The sequence below is a fragment of the Pecten maximus genome, chromosome 2 (assembly GCF_902652985.1).
Source record: "Pecten maximus chromosome 2, xPecMax1.1, whole genome shotgun sequence".
Classification (NCBI taxonomy): Eukaryota; Metazoa; Mollusca; class Bivalvia; order Pectinida; family Pectinidae; genus Pecten; species Pecten maximus.
In genome coordinates, this window is record NC_047016.1 from 16,030,450 (window position 1) to 16,052,218 (window position 21,769).

At 39.4% G+C, this 21,769-nt stretch overlaps 1 protein-coding gene across 2 annotated transcripts; it reads right to left on the reverse strand.

Moving 5' to 3' along the window:
- Positions 1 to 1,377: 1,377 nt before the first annotated feature.
- Positions 1,378 to 21,484, reverse strand: LOC117319513 (WAS/WASL-interacting protein family member 1-like). Of its 2 annotated transcripts, none has more exons than XM_033874306.1 (4): positions 21,323 to 21,484; positions 8,927 to 9,410; positions 5,004 to 5,123; positions 1,378 to 4,825 (listed from the first exon to the last, which is right to left on the reverse strand). In XM_033874306.1, the coding sequence occupies exons 2-4, from the start codon at positions 9,387 to 9,389 to the stop codon at positions 4,785 to 4,787; spliced, it is 624 nt and encodes a 207-aa protein (XP_033730197.1). In that variant the 5' UTR covers positions 9,390 to 9,410; positions 21,323 to 21,484; the 3' UTR covers positions 1,378 to 4,784. The 2 variants fall into 2 exon arrangements, with proteins under 2 accessions (XP_033730197.1, XP_033730204.1); XM_033874313.1 differs by lacking the exon at positions 21,323 to 21,484 and adding an exon at positions 13,049 to 13,137.
- Between the last annotated feature and the right edge of the window lie 285 nt (positions 21,485 to 21,769).

Sequence of the window (21,769 nt, forward strand, 5' to 3'; positions counted from 1 at the left end):
ATTAGGTCGGGAAGGTATCAGTCCTTGGTCTGATGTGACTGATGTGACTGACATTAGTTCGGGAAGGTATCAGTCCTTGGTCTGATGTGACTGACATTAGGTTGGGAAGGTATCAGAGTCCTTGGTCTGATGTGACTGACATTAGATCGGGATGGTATCAGTCCTTGGTCGACCAGATGCGACTGACATTAGGTCGGGAAGGTATCCGAGTCCTTGGTCTGATGTGTCTGACATTAGGTCGGGAAGGTATCAGTCCTTGGTCGACCAGATGCGACTGACATTAGGTCGGGAAGGTATCCGAGTCCTTGGTCTGATGTGTCTGACATTAGGTCGGGAAGGTATCCGAGTCCTTGGTCTGATGTGACTGACATTAGATCGGGATGGTATCAGAGTCCTTGGTCTGATGTGAGTGACATTAGTTCGGGAAGGTATCAGAGTCCTTGGTCTGATGTGAGTGACATTAGGTTGGGAAGGTATCAGTCCTTGGTCTGATGTGACTGACATTAGGTTGGGAAGGTATCAGTCCTTGGTCTGATGTGACTGACATTAGGTCGGGAAGGTATCAGAGTCCTTGGTCTGATGTGACTGACATTAGGTCGGGAAGGTATCAGAGTCCTTGGTCTGATGTGACTGACATTAGGTCGGGAAGGTATCAGAGTCCTTGGTCTGATGTGACTGACATTAGGTCGGGAAGGTATCAGTCCTTGGTCTGATGTGACTGACATTAGGTCGGGAAGGTATCAGTCCTTGGTCTGATGTGACTGACATTAGGTCGGGAAGGTATCAGAGTCCTTGGTCTGATGTGACTGACATTAGGTCGGGAAGGTATCAGAGTCCTTGGTCTGATGTGACTGACATTAGGTCGGGAAGGTATCAGTCATTGGTCTGATGCGACTGACATTAGGTCGGGAAGGTATCAGTCCTTGGTCTGATGTGAGTGACATTAGGTCGGGAAGGTATCAGTCCTTGGTCCGATGTGAGTGACATTAGGTCAGGAAGGTATCGGTCCTTGGTCAGATGCGACTGACATTAGGTCGGGAAGGTATCAGTCCTTGGACTGATGTGCCTGACATTAGGTCGGGAAGGTATCGGGAGTCCGGGAATTGGAACCTTTTGGTTAGTCCGAGATTCTGTGTTTCTGTTTTCCCTAGTTTTGTCCAATAGTTACACACACTGTAATTTTTGTATGTCGACCAGCGGATGTAATTGAGTGTGAATCTATAGTTTAATATTATCACCAAGTCATGGTGTTGTTAGATAATATTGAATATTTACTTAATTACCGGTTTAGCGCCTACATGAAAGCTGTTTAACTCTTCATTATCTATAGTGGTTGGTTCCTGACATGTTTTCCGTTGCGATACAACAAACACAAAATCCAGTGTTGTCAGATTTTAATACACAAAGCTGCTATATCCTAGTCACGTTGTAATGTACAAACTAACACATAAAGCTCGCTACCAGGGATGTATCTGTCCCGTGTAATACTGTAGATAATACAACTTGTAATACACAGGGACCCGAGAATGGGTTACAATTCATCTGTGTTTAGACCCATCATGGTGTGTGTAGAATATTATAAGACGTTTAAAAATTAGCTCTGGTAAGATGGGGTAAAAATGTAATGGCATCATTACGCCGTCAAACTGTCTAACAATTCTTCACCAATTATCGGGTCCCTGTGCATTATACTACAGACATGTGACAATGTCAAATCTCCAAAAGGGTCAATACGTATGATATCCGACTCAAAACTGCCGGACATAACATCAATGAAATTCTGAATTATTCAAGCTCTACCTTGGTAGTGGTAAGTGGTATTAGTTACATCCACCCAAGAATGTATAAGTGTTGACCGAGTTTAACCGATATCACTCCGAATTAACTTAATATTGAATTCCTGGTTTCCATTAGAAATATCACAGTGACAGCTAGCTTTGATACAGTCGTGATATTAGAAAAGAAGAAATATAAAGAATATGCTTTATTTACAGACTTCATAGATAACTACTTCACATGTTTCTATAAGGAACGCATATTCAGAACGGTCTTCTACTATCCGTTGCGATTTTCAAACTACGAAATGTATATCACTGCAAACGTTATAAAGATATTATGTCATTCCTTAACACTTCGAAACCATTTATTTCTGTCGATCTTGTATCAAAAACTGTTATATCGGTTATATAGTCCGAGATGACATAATAAAAATACACCTGACATGGTGTTCTGTCGAGAGGACACTCGGGCTATCGGTTAAATCGACTATAACTGTAAAAATCATTATTGGAAAATATTATCAGACATAGTAATTTTAATACATCATGAAACTAAGATTTTCCTTTAATTACAAAAACTAGAAGTATCTGCAACCGTGTTTTGTAAATACTCCAATCAGCGCATGATTCAGTAGGTATATATCATCTGTCGCTATTCAAATGAAGAAATCACCGTTGAATGAGTATGAAATCTACAGTTATAGTCACTTTAATGAGTATGAAATCTACAGTTATAGTCACTTTAATGAGTATGAAATCTACAGTTATAGTCACTTTAATGAGTATGAAATCTACAGTTAATTATAGTCGCTTTAATGAGTATGAAATCTACTGTTAAAGTCGCTTTAAGAATTGTAATCAACAATATAAATTATTCCAAATGTCATTATAAAGAAAACGTGTTATCTGTTAAGATTTCTTAATTATAGAGTTGCAAATGCCGTTACAAATATTGAAATATGAAAAAAGTGTATTAAAATCTGAATTAGATAAAATTCAATGTAAGTATATATTCACATTGGGCGCTGCAGTCGAACGGGCGCAATTTTATTTGTCACTCAAATTGCATTGGTATTGCCAATAAATACAATCTAACAAGCGTTTTAACTTATATAATTCCGAATGACGTTAAAGTAAACGCTTGTTACAGTCGACATGAAAATCAGGACATCTATATTGGTCTTTCTTTGCGCAGAGAGATTGTGAAACAGTCAGGACACATATATTTACTTTTTTTGGTGCGTGCGATGGGGTTGTTCAGAGAGGGACGGTGCAGAAATTGGAGCCGGCGTGAAACATTATTAATAACAATCATGCTCAGGTGTACATATTTCATAATTAAATGCATGACAAATGATATTTATACATCACAGGAATATCTGAACAAGCGAAGGACAGAACAGTTTAAACATCATACAAACTAACATTTTTCTCTCTCTAAATTTAACAATCTAAACAAACTCAATATATATATATCGCCCCATCTTAAAAAATTCTATCTCTGATACAAAAAAAAAGTCTGTGACCAAAGGCGCTTGTTGATCAAACATATATCTGTGACCAAAGGCGCTTGTTGATCAAACATATATCTGTGACCACAGGCGCTTGTTGATCAAACATATATTGGTGGCCACAGGCGCTTGTTGATCATACATATATCTGTGGCCACAGGGGCTTGTTGATCAAACATATATCTGTGACCAAAGGCGCTTGTTGATCAAACATATATCTGTGACCAAAGGCGCTTGTTGATCATACATATATCTGTGGCCACAGGCGCTTGTTGATCATACATATATCTGTGGCCACAGGGGCTTGTTGATCAAACATATATCTGTGACCAAAGGCGCTTGTTGATCAAACATATATCTGTGACCAAAGGCGCTTGTTGATCATACATATATCTGTGGCCACAGGCGCTTGTTGATCATACATATATCTGTGGCCACAGGGGCTTGTTGATCAAACATCTGTGACCACAGGGGCTTGTTGATCAAACATATATCTGTGACCACAGGCGCTTGTTGATCATACATATATCTGTGGCCACAGGCGCTTGTTGATCATACATATATCTGTGGCCACAGGCGCTTGTTGATCATACATACATCCAATGAGATACTGTTCATTTCCGGGTATAACTGTGACTGAAGTGCGATATGTGTATATAAATATTAAGCATCTTATTCCGGTACTTAGCCTTTCCGTCCACACAGACAATGAGGGATTCGATTTCTCAATGACTACATTCGTACTTGTAACGGGGATCAAATACATGTAAAAGAATTCCGGTACAACCGGACGCCGAGATCGTTATATAACACAAAATCATATTTTGGTATTAGATTTTGGATCTCGGATGATTCAACCACTAGGGAATTCCTCAGAATTCAAAATACCGAGTCGTTGGTAATTACGGCCCAGGCACCCCCACAACAGGGATGACTAATGAGAGAGTTTTTAGTGACACGACTGTGTATACAAACTTAAAACTTACGAAGTCATCATCTCATAGTCTTAAAACTTAGCAAAACTTCATGATATACTATGGGATAATGTACAGTTCCCATTGCTTATTTAGCATTGAATCAAAATTTAACTCGAAAATAACTCACTTTCATTAACTCTAAAATCCATCTACTACTGACAAACCTGTCTATTAAGTCCACTCAACACACCGGATAAAAGTGAATATTATAGGCAAGTAGCATTATATACAATACGTATTGGTACATTGTTAACCTAGACATGTGGCCTTTATAGACAGGGTTTGTTGCCTTTAGGGCAGTCGAGACTGCATCAATCATATTATTAATTAAAAATAATCAACATTTGTCTCAAGCACAACAAATATCTGATGTGTTTGAGGGAGAAATGATAATATCAAGATAATCAACCAGGAAACATAACGTATCTCCCTGTAAGCTATGCACAAATACCCGGGCTCCATCTCGGTGTGCCTATGTCTGGTACACCAACAAAACATGTCATCAATTCAATGTAGTTTTACTCTGGAGGAAAATCCGGCGATTTTCTTCTTCTAGCTCCTGGAATGAAAAATCAAATATATTTAAAAGCTAATTTGGAAAATTGTTGCTGCATATAAATAGTAATAACAATCAGGGTATTTTATCAAAACGCGGTGGTACTACATACGAAACAACCACTGTGAAACAAATAGAACACAACCATCGTAATCATGATAATTACAAATAAATTACATACCTCTCTGTTGACCGTTAGCCTTTTTACTAGCATACGCTTTGCTGTCTCCTTCAAACATGTCCGGCGGAGGGAAGTCACTGGGGTCATGGAAAGGAAATCTCGCCTCGAGATCAGCAGAGGCTTCAAAACAGGAATACGTCGTCATCAATATAGAATAAGGATTTCTGGTGTTTACACAGTCATGATGAATATATAATAAGGATTTCTGGTGTTTACATCGTCATCATCAATATAGAATAAATATTTCCGGTGTTTACATCGTCATCATCAATATAGAATAAGGATTTCTGTTGTTTACACAGTCATCATCAATATAGAATAAATATTTCCGGTGTTTACATCGTCATCATCAATATAGAATAAGGATTTCCGGTGTTTACACAGTCATCATCAATATAGAATAAATATTTCCGGTGTTTACATCGTCATCATCAATATAGAATAAGGATTTCTGGTGTTTACACAGTCATCATCAATATAGAATAAGGATTTCTGGTGTTTACACAGTCATGATGAATATATAATAAGGATTTCCGGTGTTTACATCGTCATCATCAATATAGAATAAGGATTTCTGGTGTTTACATCGTCATCATCAAAATAGAATAAGGATTTCCGGTGTTTATATCGTCATCATCAATATAGAATAAGGATTTCCGGTGTTTACATCGTCATCATCAATATAGAACAAGGATTTCCGGTGTTTACACAGTCATCATCAATATAGAATAAGGATTTCCGGTGTTAATAGTCATCATCAATATAGAATAAGGATTTCCGGTGTTTACATCGTCATCATCAATATAGAATAAGGATTTCCGGTGTTTACACAGTCATCATCAATATAGAATAAGGATTTCTGGTGTTTACACAGTCATGATGAATATAGAATAAGGATTTCTGGTGTTTACACAGTCATCATCAATATAGAATAAGGATTTCCGGTGTTTAAATCGTCATCATCAATATAGAATAAGGATTTCTGGTGTTTACACAGTCATCATCAATATAGAATAAAGATTTCTGATGTTTATAGTCATCATCAATATAGAATAAGGATTTCCGGTGTTTACATCGTCATCATCAATATAGAATAAGGATTTCTGGTGTTTACACAGTCATCATCAATATAGAATAAGAATTTCCGGTGTTTACATCGTCATCATCAATATAGAATAAGGATTTCCGGTGTTTACACAGTCATGGTGAATATAGAATAAGGATTTCTGGTGTTTACACAGTCATCATCAATATAGAATATGGATTTCCGGTGTTTACACAGTCATGGTGAATATAGAATAAGGATTTCCGGTGTTTACACAGTCATCATCAATACAGAATAAGGATTTCCGGTGTTTACACAGTCATGGTGAATATAGAATAAGGATTTCTGGTGTTTACACAGTCATCATCAATATAGAATAAGGATTTCCGGTGTTTACACAGTCATCATCAATATAGAATAAGGATTCCCGGTGTTTACACAGTCATCATCAATATAGAATAAGGATTTCCGGTGTTTACACAGTCCTCATCAATATAGAATAAGGATTTCTGGTGTTTACACAGTCATCATCAATATAGAATAAGGATTTCTGGTGTTTACACAGTCATCATCAATATAGAATAAGGATTTCCGGTGTTTACACAGTCATCATCAATATAGAATAAGGATTTCTGGTGTTTACACAGTCATGATGAATATAGAATAAGGATTTCCGGTGTTTACACAGTCATGGTGAATATAGAATAAGGATTTCCGGTGTTTACACAGTCATCATCAATATAGAATAAGGATTTCCGGTGTTTACACAGTCATGGTGAATATAGAATAAGGATTTCCGGTGTTTACATCGTCATCATCAATATAGAATAAGGATTTCCGGTGTTTACACAGTCATGATCAATACAGAATAAGGATTTCTGGTGTTTACACCTCATCATCAATATAGAATAAGGATTTCCGGTGTTTACACCTCATCATCAATATAGAATAAGGATTTCCGGTGTTTACACCTCATCATCAATATAGAATAAGGATTTCCGGTGTTTACACCTTATTATCAATATAGAATAAGGATTTCCGGTGTTTACACAGTCATGATGAATATAGAATAAGGATTTCCGGTGTTTACATCGTCATCATCAATATAGAATAAGGATTTCCGGTGTTTACATCTCATTATCAATATCGATATAGATATGTCTTGCTGGTTCACATCTTGAATATGAAATGTATGTAATATGTAATACGCACTGATTGGTCGTAAGACCTAATCATAATGTCAATAAATTGAATTCAAGCGAATGCAATTCTTGAAAATCGGGAATTTCCATTAAAGTGAAAGTGAATGTCTTCCTTGATAGGTTGATCAGTACACTAAACAAAATACGTAAATACGAAGGGCCTCTATACCGTATGTTGATTTCACGATGTCGTCACTTTATATTTCAGGGAATAGTTTGGTCTCTGGGGATCGAGCCTTTAGGTTACTTCTACGTTCGCGTACAAATATTTGACGCGCCGCTAAATATACACTTCTAATACGTAAGGTCAGAAATCTTATCAAATATTGAAGTAGACGGTTCTTATTGGGCCTTTATCTATAATCTTTAGGAGAGAAGGGCGTTTTACAAAATAACTGAAAATGGATTATTAACCCGTTAGGGAGACGCATGCGCTTGTTAGACATTACTACGTTACCATCAGGAGAGGCGCGTGCGCCTACGGGGCTGTTAAACATTTTGGAGAGACGCGTGCACCCACTGGGCTGTTGAACCTTTTGGGGAGACGCGTGCGCCTACTAGGTTATTGAACCTTTTGGAGAGACGCGTGCGCCTACTAGGTTATTGAACCTTTTGGAGAGACGCGTGCGCCTACGGAGATGTTGAACCTTTTGGACAGACGTGTGCGCCTACTAGGTAATTGAACCTTTTGGAGAGACGCGTTCGCCTACTAGGTTATTGAACCTTTTGGACAGACGCGTGCGCCTACGGAGATGTTGAACCTTTTGGAGAGACGCGTGCGCCTACGGAGATGTTGAACCTTTTGGACAGACGTGTGCGCCTACTAGGTTATTGAACCTTTTGGAGAGACGCGTTCGCCTACTAGGTTATTGAACCTTTTGGAGAGACGCGTGCGCCTACTAGGTTATTGAACCTTTTGGACAGACGCGTGCGCCTACTAGGTTATTGAACCTTTTGGAGAGACGCGTGCGCCTACGGAGATGTTGATCCTTTTGGAGAGACGCGTGCGCCTACTAGGTAATTATTGAATCTTTTGGAGAGACGCGTGCGCCTACGGAGATGTTGAACCTTTTGGACAGACGCGTGCGCCTACTAGGTTATGGAACCTTTTGGAGAGACGCGTTCGCCTACTAGGTTATTGAACCTTTTGGAGGGACGCGTGCGCCTACGGAGATGTTGAACCTTTTGGAGAGACGCGTGCGCCTACGGAGATGTTGAATCTTTTGGAGAGATGCGTGCGCCTACTAGGTTATTGAACCTTCTGGAGAGACGCGTGCGTCTACTAGGTTATTGAACCTTCTGGAGAGACGCGTGCGCCTACTAGGTTATTGAACCTTTTGGACAGACGCGTGCGCCTACGGAGATGTTGATCCTTTTGGAGAGACGCGTGCGCCTACTAGGTAATTATTGAATCTTTTGGAGAGACGCGGGCGCCTACGGAGATGTTGAACCTTTTGGGGAGACGCACCAATTTGCGTGGGCCATACAACATACTGAAAATGCGTTACATATCTACATTAAAATAATACGATGTAGTTGAGGGTCTAATCAAATATGAGATAAAGTCAATAGTGTATTAAGTTCGGACAGCGGACCCACACCACGGTATATATCACAGATGGAACATACAGTAAACCGGGTATTTCTACACATGATATGTAATGAGCTATACTTACACGCCCCATTCCGAGATGACGACGACCCAGAAATGGAGGGTTTCCGTGGTGGTCCTCGGCTCGGTAAGGCCGGGGGTAGATCTGAGCCACCGGTAGGTGTTGAAGGAGAGCTATTCGGTAATCCTGGACACGATACGTTCCGTTGTTTTGGTAGACGACTTGGTGGAGGAGGCGGGGCCTCAAAAGTCATTTTATTCAACTCTGCTGGTGATGATTTATTTCTTCCCATTCTAATTTCATGATTCTCATAATTTGTAACAACAGGTGATTTTTTATTTCTACCTGACAATGTTTGTGCATTGTTCTTTGTTGCAGAACCGTCCTTTGGTGTTGCCGGGAGAGGTCTGCCCACGGCGGAGGCGGTCCGGCTGATTGACCCACCCTTACGTAGAGGAGGGAGGTTCCCCCGGACAGGGAGTGGAGGCGGAGGATTGCTAGCTGACATCATGCACACACTAGGCATCTCACAGACAAAGTATATATTCTACAAAATACAAAAAATACAGTGCCATCCAATGTACTTCATCATGGTAGTGTAACTCCCAATAAATAACATATAAGATGGATAAAATCTAATAGTTTTAACATATCTATAAGTTTTAATTTATATTTCTAAAATAAGAGAGCTATTTCTGTACGTTTCAGAGAATACGCCCACGTTCTCGATTTCCAATAAGTCGCATTTCTGTTTAAACACACAACTTTTCCGAAGTCCAGTTACGGTTTAATTACCCGAAGTGTAGTTGACCAGGAGTTGATATACAAGAAACCGTTAATCATTTCCCCGTTATACATTATGATGTTCCTAACAGTGCTTTTTTCCCGGGGTGGTGAAAACTGTCATACTTTCACTCAAGTATACACTCGACATCCTTAAACTCATTGAACATGTTTATACACATTTACAATTTCCAGTGAGTCATGTTTCTACCTTAAACACTTCGCATGCAATTATCCGGTTGTACTTTACAACTTCCCTTCGATAAGCCCAATACAATACCTACACAAACCAAAACAATGTTGTTTTTCTTCAAATTCACAAAATTATTTGGAAATGATATCTAAATGTTTACAGTTGTAAACAAGAAATGAAAGATTCTAATGAAAACACTACTGTAGGGACAGATCACAAACTAGACCCATTAAGCTGTTATACTCTAACAAAATGAATATACCTAGAGTCGTTTATGTCCTACGCGATCCAGAAATAGCATAAACTAAACTTTCTCTTAGTGTCAAAGAATGTTTACAACCAGTACCCGGATGTCAAAGAATGTTTACAACCAGTACCCGGGTGTCAATGAATGTTTTGTTTGTTTGTTTTTCTTTCTTTCATCTTTTTCTTATTTTTTCGCACTCAGGAAAAGGTTTATTTTCAGCATCAATGCATGGTAACAATGCGACATAAAACGTACTGTACGTATTTCTTTTTTAATTTCCTATGGGCTAAAAAATAATAAATAAAGAGTGAAAACGGAGATAAAAAGTAGGGGTGCAGGACAGAGGGAGGGAGATATTAGGAAAAAGAGAGAGAAGTAGAGAAAAAACACTAAAAACTGGATAGATTGAGACGGAGAGAGAGAGATGAAAAGTGGGGTGTTAACTTGTACTGAGATAGAGAGAGAGAGAGAGAGAGAGAGAGAGAGAGAGAGAGACAGACAGACAGAGATAGACAGACAGACAGACAGACAGAGAGATACAGACAGACAGACAGAGAGTCAGAAAGAGGGGTCTACAGTAAGGAGTGTGTCACAAAAATATAGTTCTTGTAAGCGTTCATTCTTTTGTTTTTTCTAAAAATGTCATATATATCCTATGTCGTATTTTTCCATATTTACTGATGGTTTTCCTTTTTTCCTTCTCATCATAGTGCTTCATTTTTATTATTTATTTATTTTCTTTTTGTTTATGCATTCAAAATTTTTCAAATATTTGAATTATTTCATGAATCATGAACACGGCCATCTGATCTATTATATCGAGCGTTCAGTTTCCGTGTCAATGAATGTTTACAACCAGTACCCGGGTGTCAAGGAATGTTATCCAACCAGTACCCGGATGTCAAAGAATGTTTACAACCAGTACCCGGGTGTCAAAGAATGTTCACCAACCAGTACCCGAATGTCAAGAAATGTTTACAACCAGTACCCGGGTGTCATGGAATGTTTACCAACCAGGGCCCGGATGTCAATGAATGTTTACAACCAGGGCCCGGATGTCAAGGAATGTTTACCAATCAGTGCCCGGATGTCAAGGAATGTTTACCGACCAGTACACGGGTGTCATGGAATGTTTTCCAACCAGTACACGGGTGTCATGGAATGTTCACCAACCAGTACCCGAATGTCTAGAAATGTTTACCAACCAGGGCCCGGATGTCAAGGAATGTTTACCAATCAGTGCCCGGATGTCAAGGAATGTTTACAACCAGTACACGGGTGTCATGGAATGTTTACCAATCAGTGCCCGGATGTCAATGAGTGTTTACCAACCAGTACCAGAATGTCAAAGAATGTTCACCAACCAGTCCCCGGATGTCACGAGATGTTTACCAACGAGTAACCGGGTGTCAAAGAATGTTTACAACCAGTACCCGGATATCAAGGAATGTTTACCAACCAGTGCCCGGATGTCATGGAATGTTTACCAACGAGTAACCGGGTGTCAAAGAATGTTTACCAACCAGTGCCCGGATGCCATTGAATGTTTATAACCAGTACCGGGTGTCAAAGAATGTTTACAACCAGTACCCGAATATCAAGGATTGTTTACCAATCAGTGTCCGGATGTCATGGAATGTTTACCAACGAGTAACCGGTTATCAATTAATGTTTACCAACCAGTACCCGGATGTCAAGAAATGTTTACCATCCAGTACCCGGGTGTCAAGGAATGTTTACCAACATGTACCCGGGTCTCACGGAATGTTTACCAACCAGTGCTCGGATGTCATGAAATGATTACCAACGAGTAAACGGGTGTCAAAGAATGTTTACAACCAGTGCCAGTAAACCTGTGTAGTCATTAGCTAATTTAATATCTAAACATGCAAGCTATTTGCTGCCACTCCGAGGGAGACACAACATACATTTGCGACAATATACTTGTTAGCGGAATTTCTGTTATTACTTTTAAAATCACACGTACAGTGAACTACGTCTCGAAAAGCTTATACAACCTGTGAGTCACAAGCTTGGAAAATCCCAATTTATTCACTTTGCCTGTTTAATTTGATCTCATCTTCCGGAAAAAAATAAAACGATAACAAACACTTCATCGTCACTATTATAGCATGTATTAGGAGTGTAAGTGTATGTTTACTAAGGGCGAATTCGTTGCAAATAAACGGATTTATGTTTATGTTTACAGTTTCAGACTAGTTTTCGAAATGGTTGTTGAACTAAAACTGCGGTGTCATCCTGAGAAACAAATTGAATTTTTTTTTTCTCAACGACGTTCACTAAAGAAAATCCCAGGGCCAAAGGCCCTGAGAAACGTCAAGGTTTGAGATTGTATGACCAGACAGCTAGATCTATCTGACACAATGTCTTAAATCTAGTCTTTGGTTCATAGGAAAATTCTATTTAGTTACATATAGTTTTCATTCCACCTGCATTGTCTTAGAGCAATAAATTGCATTGTATCGCAACTCGGTTCATGCGGATGGTGTTCTGTTGTTTAAGTCATGCATTCTTTGACATCAAATGCTACCTGGAATCTCATTGTATGGCTAAGATACATGTAAAGAAATTTTGACATTCATTTTTCACACGTTTTCAAAATTCCTGTAAAATTAGAGTCTTATTGAAAGGTTGTAGTATCATCAGTTAACGTTAAAGTGAGCATTAAATGAATTTCGGTTGGTGCAAATTGATTTGGGATGATGCGACGATGTACACAATTTTAGCAATATTGAACATATCGATTGTAAGGCTGTCCATAACTGTATAGAACAATCTAATTTACTTTTTTTATTCTTTATAACAGGGAAATTCTGTGAGTTGAATGGGCAAAAATTCCCATAAAATGTCCTTGCATTGATGCTTGATATGGGATCCTTTCTGATAGTCAATAACACCTTAAAGTGTGAGACATGGGAGCACAATGTTTGTATTGATCTACCTCAGTAAATCTTCTTAGTGGTAGAATGTCCGTCTCTGTCACGTGAGAGTACGGCCAATCTAAACATCACGAATGAATACCGTTCCAGGTCCACCTACGACCAACAGAAGTGTAAATAGTGTAAAGTTTACAAAATAAACATTCAGATCTTATCATACTCACACTGACCATAATACACGCTTAATATCAGGTTGAATTTAACTAAAGCCTCGAGTCTGACCAGGCTCCGGCCAATAATGAAGTTTTGACGACCTTTCACAGTTAGTTAACTTTGCAAAAAAAACCTCGTACGAACGAGATAAAAAGTCGCTTCGAGGGAAGTGTCAATAGCCGCGATTTTTATTTTATTTGAATTCACTAGCTCGTCTTGCATTTGTAAATAAAATAGTAGCGAGAAAAAATATGAAATACGGAATGTCGGGTTATGCTGGATAGAAAGGGTAAAATATTTGAGTTAAAGACAGTATTTGTATCCCTCCAAGAGGTATGGCATATATGTAGAATCGACCAATGGTCGAGTTATGCAAGAAACGTGTGTATTGCAAACTGAGTTTGATCTGCACATATATATGCACTGTGTTGTCTCGTACTTTGCTTCATCAGATAATCATTTGTATATATATATATAAACACACAGTAATACAAATGATCAAGAAAGACCATTTTACGACCCCTGCCCTGCCGGGCTTCAAACTCAACGATCTACGGGACCTAATCGCCTTGCCTGAAATACCCGCAGCTGATACCACTGAGCCACATCCATGGTCTTAAAAATAACGTTTCAATGGCGCAGTGATGGTCGGTCAGATTACCTGTACGAATTCTACGTCATATTACATACACGTTTTACATTTTAGACATTAAAATAGGAATAGAGAACACATTCAGTCATTGAAGCTTTCATATTCCTCAGCATATGAAAATTCTCCATGTTCAGAATAGGACATATCGTGATACACTTGGGACATATTGTGATACGCCCGGGGAATATAATACACTCGGGACATATCGCAGTACGCCTGGGACACATAGTGATACACTCGGGACATATCGTGATACAATCGGGACATATCGTGATACAATCGGGACATATCGTGATACAATCGGGACATGTGATACTCTCGGGACATATCGTGATACACCCGGGACATGTGATACTCTCGGGACATATCGTGATACATTCGGGGCATATGATACTCTCGGGACATATCGTGATACACTCGGGGCATATGATACTCTCGGGACATATCGTGATACACTCGGGGCATATGATACTCTCGGGACATATCGTGATACACTCGGGACATGTGATACTCTCGGGACATATCGTGATACACTCGGGATATATCGTTTGTGCCCGGGACATATCGTGATACACTCGGGACATGTGATACTCTCGGGACATATCGTGATACACTCGGGGCATATGATACTCTCGGGACATATCGTGATACACTCGGGACATGTGATACTCTCGGGACATATCGTGATACACTCGGGGCATATGATACTCTCGGGACATATCGTGATACACTCGGGACATATGATACTCTCGGGACATATCGTGATACACTCGGGACATATGATACTCTCGGGACATATCGTGATACACTTGGGACACATCGTTTGTTCCCGGGACATATCGTGATACTCTCGGGACATGTGATACTCTCGGGGCATATCGTTATACACTCGGGACATATCGTGATACACTCGGGGCATATCGTTTGTGCCCGGGACATATCGTGATACACTCGGGACATGTGATACTCTCGGGACATATCGTGATACACTCGGGACACATCGTTTGTGCCCGGGACATATCGTGATACACTCGGGACATGTGCTACTCTCGGGGCACATCGTGATTCACTCGGGACATATGATACACTCGGGACATATCGTGATACAATCGGGACATATCGTGATACAATCGGGGCATGTGATACTCTCGGGACATATCGTGATACAATCGGGGCATTTGATACTCTCGGGACATATCGTGATACACTCGGGACACATCGTTTGTGCCCGGGACATATCGTGATACACTCGGGACATGTGATACTCTCGGGGCATATCGTGATACACTCGGGACATATGATACACTCGGGACATATCGTGATACAATCGGGACATATCGTGATACAATCGGGGCATGTGATACTCTCGGGACATATCGTGATACAATCGGGGCATTTGATACTCTCGGGACATATCGTGATACACTCGGGACACATCGTTTGTGCCCGGGACATATCGTGATACACTCGGAACATGTGATACTCTCGGGACATATCGTGATACACTCGGGGCACATCGTGATACAATCGGGGCATTTGATACTCTCGGGACATATCGTGATACACTCGGGACACATCGTTCGTGCCCGGGACATATCGTGGTACTCTCGAGACATATCGTGAAAGACTCGGTACCTATCGTGATACACTCGGTACCTATCGTGATGCATTCGGTACATATCGTGATACACTCGGTACCTATCGTGATACACTCGGTACCTATAGTGATACACTCGGTACCTATAGTGATACACTCGGTACATATAGTGATACACTCAGTACCTATCGTGATACACTCGGTACCTATAGTGATACACTCGGTACCTATCGTGATCCGCTCAAGACAAAGCACGATATACTCGTTACGGTATATTGTGTTACGCTCGGGACATATCGTGAAACGGTCGATATCTATATGTAACGCCCCTATCACTAGGTTTTTAACGATTAATGTCCACCTATTTCACAATGTATTATTGCCACCATTTGAATGTTTTTTTTAATAATAAAATAATTGAATCGGTTTGGGGAAGATCATTGTACAAAAGATTATTCATAACGTAAACACTATGTCGACACAGGTATTGCTTCCTTGTATCAATAATTTAAATGTTAATCTTCGGGGATATTTAATTTATTAAGTGAATGCTATTGGTATTCACACCAGGACATATACTTGAGGAGTGCAGCGTAGTTGAGAATTTGATATTGAGTTCCACAGATAAGTGACATCAGGTATCTTATACCCGACAGTTACACGTAACACTATCGCATAGGAGGAAGAGCTAACTGGACTTACCGTATCTCAAGGATATAATAGTCATTCAACAGATAGATCAACGAGGGTGGGTATAGATATAACAAAGATAGCCACATACTAATGATACACGAGGGGTGGGTATAGATATAACAAACATAGCCACATACTAATGATACACGAGGGGTGGGTATAGATATAACTAAGATAGCCACATACTAATGATACACGATGGTGGGTATAGATATAACAAACATAGCCACATACTAATGATACACGAGGGGTGGGTATAGATATAACAAAGACAGCCACATACTAATGATACACGAGGGGTGGGTATAGATATAACAAACATAGCCACATACTAATGATACACGAGGGTGGGTATAGATATAACTAAGATAGCCACATACTACAGATACACGAGGGGTGGGTATAGATATAACAAAGATAGCCACATACTAATGATACACGAGGGGTGGGTATAGATATAACAAAGACAGCCACATACTACAGATACACGAGGGGTGGGTATAGATATAACAAAGATAGCCACATACTAATGATACACGAGGGGTGGGTATAGATATAACAAAGATAGCCACATACTAATGATACACGAGGGGTGGGTATAGATATAACAAAGATAGCCACATACTACATGATACACGAGGGGTGGGTATAGATATAACAAAGATAGCCACATACTAATGATACACGAGGGTGGGTATAGATATAACAAAGATAGCCACATACTACAGATACACGAGGGTGGGTATAGATATAACTAAGATAGCCACATACTAATGATACACGAGGGGTGGGTATAGATATAACAAAGATAGCCACATACTACTGATACACGAGGGGTGGGTATAGATATAACAAAGATAGCCACATACTACATGATACACGAGGGGTGGGTATAGATATAACAAAGATAGCCACATACTAATGATACACGAGGGTGGGTATAGATATAACAAAGATAGCCACATACTAATGATACACGAGGGGTGGGTATAGATATAACTAAGATAGCCACATACTAATGATACACGAGGGGTGGGTATAGATATAACAAAGATAGCCACATACTAATGATACACGAGGGGTGGGTATAGATATAACTAAGATAGCCACATACTAATGATACACGAGGGTGGGTATAGATATAACAAAGATAGCCACATACTAATGATACACGAGGGGTGGGTATAGATATAACAAACATAGCCACATACTAATGATACACGAGGGGTGGGTATAGATATAACAAAGATAGCCACATACTACTGATACACGAGGGGTGGGTATAGATATAACAAAGATAGCCACATACTAATGATACACGAGGGTGGGTATAGATATAACTAAGATAGCCACATACTAATGATACACGAGGGGTGGGTATAGATATAACAAACATAGCCACATACTAATGATACACGAGGGGTGGGTATAGATATAACAAAGATAGCCACATACTAATGATACACGAGGGGTGGGTATAGATATAACAAAGATAGCCACATACTAATGATACACGAGGGGTGGGTATAGATATAACAAAGATAGCCACATACTAATGATACACGAGGGGTGGTTATAGATATAACAAACATAGCCACATACTAATGATACACGAGGGTGGGTATAGATATAACAAAGATAGCCACATACTAATGATACACGAGGGGAGGGTATAGATATAACAAAGATAGCCACATACTACTGATACACGAGGGGTGGGTATAGATATAACAAACATAGCCACATACTACAGATACACGAGGGGTGGGTATAGATATAACAAAGATAGCCACATACTAATGATACACGAGGGTGGGTATAGATATAACAAACATAGCCACATACTAATGATACACGAGGGGTGGGTATAGATATAACAAACATAGCCACATACTAATGATACACGAGGGTGGGTATAGATATAACAAAGATAGCCACATACTAATGATACACGAGGGTGGGTATAGATATAACTAAGATAGCTACATACTAATGATACACGAGGGGTGGGTATAGATATAACAAAGATAGCCACATACTACAGATACACGAGGGTGGGTATAGATATAACAAAGATAGCCACATACTAATGATACACGAGGGGTGGGTATAGATATAACAAAGATAGCCACATACTAATGATACACGAGGGATGGGTATAAACATTATAATGATACACGAGGGTATAAACATTATAATGATACACGAAGGTATAAACATTAAAATGATACACGAGGGTATAAACATTAAAATGATACACGAAGGTGGGTATAAATATTATAATGATACACGAGGGTGGGTATAAATATTATAATGATACACGAAGGTATAAACATTATAATGATACACGAGGGTGGGTATAAACATGATAATGATACACGAGGGTATAAATATTATAATGATACACGAGGGGTGGGTATAAATATTATACGAGGGGTGGGTATAAACATTATAATAATACACGAGGGTATAAATATTATAAGGATACACGAGGGGTGGGTATAAATATTATACGAGGGGTGGGTATAAACATTATAATGATACACGAGGGTATAAATATTATAAGGATACACGAGGGGTGGGTATAAATATTATACGAGGGGTGGGTATAAACATTATAATGATACACGAAGGTGGGTATAAACATTATAATGATACACGAGGGGTGGGTATAAACATTATAATGATACACGAGGGGTGGGTATAAATATTATAATGATACACGATGGTGGGTATAAACATTATAATGATACACGAGGGTATAAATATTATAATGATACACGATGGTGGGTATAAATATTGTAATGATACACGAGGGTATAAATATTATAATGATACACGAGGGTATAAACATTATAATGATACACGAGGGTATAAACATTAAAATGATACACGAGGGTATAAATATTATAATGATAAACGAGGGTATAAACATTATAATGATACACGAGGGTATAAATATTATAATGATACACGAGGGTATAAACATTAAAATGATACACGAGGGTATAAATATTATAATGATACACGAGGGTGGGTATAATTTCCTTGTAAATTCGCGGAAGTTCGCCCCGGTTTGCATCATCATTGCTACGATTTAATATTAACGTATATAACGTAGTTTTATCTTCCTGGTCAAAATATATTACTGAAACTAGTTAAAGTGCTCTACAGATTGATCACAGAAGATCATTTAACTTTCTATATAAAGTGTTATTGAGTAATACACTTTTGATGGACTGGATTTGTATATATCGTAATTACTAAGTAGGCTTGTTTTATATAGAGTGATAAAGTGATGGTACTGTAAGGTCATTAGGGGCTAGGGTGTCACACCTCCTGTAATACAGATAGGTTGTGTTTATCTCCCCCAAATGAGATGCTAACTTTGTTTATACGTTGATGGGGATAATCTTTATTTGGCGGTGATGTGTATAACAAACTGGTCGATTGACCGGAAGGAGATGCGCTGGAGAGAGATATAAATACTATAGCTCAAGTAGTGACTTATAGGAAACTGTCATCTGAGAACTGTCGTGCTGACTTACACAATAAATGTAGTCGACATTATAGAGAGACCAACATACGTCACCTAAAACAGCCTCTCACATTGCAGTTCGTGGATCGGATGAGACTCACATAGCCATTCACAGTACAGTCCGTGGACCAATATCACATAGTTTCTCACACTGCATTTAGGGACAAGTCCTGCATAGCTTCTCAGAGTACAGTCCGTGGACCAGTCTCACATAACGTCTGTCACTACAGTTCCTGGATCAGTCTCACATTGCCTCTCAGAATATAGTCTGCGAACAAGTCTCACATAACCCCTCACATTGTAGTTTATGGACCAATCTCACACAGCTTCTCACACTGCAGTTAGGGACAAGTCCTGCATAACCCCTTCCCCTACATGTATAATATCCTGGGCCGTATCTACCCCTCCCCTACATGTATAATATCCTGGGCCGTATCTACCCCTCCTATATCCTAACCCCTCGCCTACATGTATCCTATATCCTAACCCCTCACCTACATGTATCCTATATCTTAACTCCTCCCCTACATGTATCCTATATCCTAACCCCTCCCCTACACGTATCATATATCCGAATCCCTCCCTATATGTATCCTATATCCTAACCCCTCCCCTACATGTATCCTATATCCTAACTCCTCCCCTACATGTATCCTATATCCTAACCCCTCCCCTACATGTATCATATATCCGAATCCCTCCCTATATGTATCCTATATCCTAACCCCCCCCCTACATGTATCCTATATCTTAACTCCTCCCCTACATGTATCCTATATCCTAACCCCTCCCCTACACGTATCATATCATATCCTGGGCCATATCTACCCCTCCCCTACATGTATCCTATATCCTAATCCCTCCCCTACATGTATCCTATATCATAACCCCTCCCCTACATGTATCCTATATCCTAACCCCTCCCCTACACGTATCATATCATATCCTGGGCCATATCTACCCCTCCCCTACATGTATCCTATATCCTAATCCCTCCCCTACATGCATCCTATATCCTAACCCCTACCATATGTGTCCTATATCCTAGTCCCTCACCTACATGTATCCTATATCCTAACCCCTCCCCTACATGTATCCTATATCCTCACCCCTCCCCTACATGTATCCTATATCCTAACCCCTCCCCTACATGTATCCTATATCCTAGTCCCTCCCCTACATGCATCCTATATCCTAACCCCTACCATATGTGTCCTATATCCTAGTCCCTCACCTACATGTATCCTATCCTAGGCCCTATATCTATCATTCTTCTACTTTCTTGTCTTGTCCTGTCTATGATTTACTATCGTTTCACTATTTCCGAGTCCTTTTAACTGGTAAATAACAATCATTTTATTCCTATGTACGTCAATTGAAATAATTATACAATGTACAAAAAATATGTAGTGTATTTGTGATTCGCACGTGTCTGCGTTATCAGTTGTATCTAATGAATAACGTCTTTAACATTACGCCTTGTTTAATTGTAAAAGTACTCAATAGTGGTCGAGACACCGATATCAGACAGAATGTCAACTGAGGTACATATATTTACCAGCAGTAAAACAGCCTTGCTATATTTACAATGTCACTTAAATAGACAACGTTATGTACATGTATATATCTACATATTTACCTACCTTATAGCATGTATAAATGTGTAACCTCGTAGACCAGAGAAATCGGAATGGGAGACATTCTCACGTTAATCCACCATATCACATACTAGTGACTGGAACTAAAATAACTGCCTTTTCCCTTACCAGGAAGTTAAAATATCGGGGGTAAATTTGATAATACATTGTGTGTGCTTCTTAACCATGACGCACATATGTGCTATGACTGTTGTGTAGACGTTGATACACCAGTTCCCGAAATTATCGCCTTTATGTGTATTACATGTACTTAATTGCTAGATATTAGACTCATGACAGCTAGGTACAGCAGATTTCTTCCTAAGCAAAGTTGACCTTATAACCACCCTATCGATACATAATACCGTATCTCTTATCTTAAACAGTTACCTTACGGTGAAGAACTTAATGTACCGACAATGTAAAGGGGAACAGTGTTCAAATAATGTACAG

Bases quoted from the DNA above. Each gene is read 5' to 3' on its own strand.
- LOC117319513 (XM_033874306.1), bottom strand. From the start codon at position 9,389: ATGCCTAGTGTGTGCATGATGTCAGCTAGCAATCCTCCGCCTCCACTC. The intron at 5,124-8,926 runs GTAAGTATAGCT...CCTGTTTTGAAG, and splicing joins GTCATCTCGGAATGGGGCGT to CCTCTGCTGATCTCGAGGCG. The intron at 4,826-5,003 runs GTATGTAATTTA...TTTTCATTCCAG, and splicing joins GGCTAACGGTCAACAGAGAG to GAGCTAGAAGAAGAAAATCG.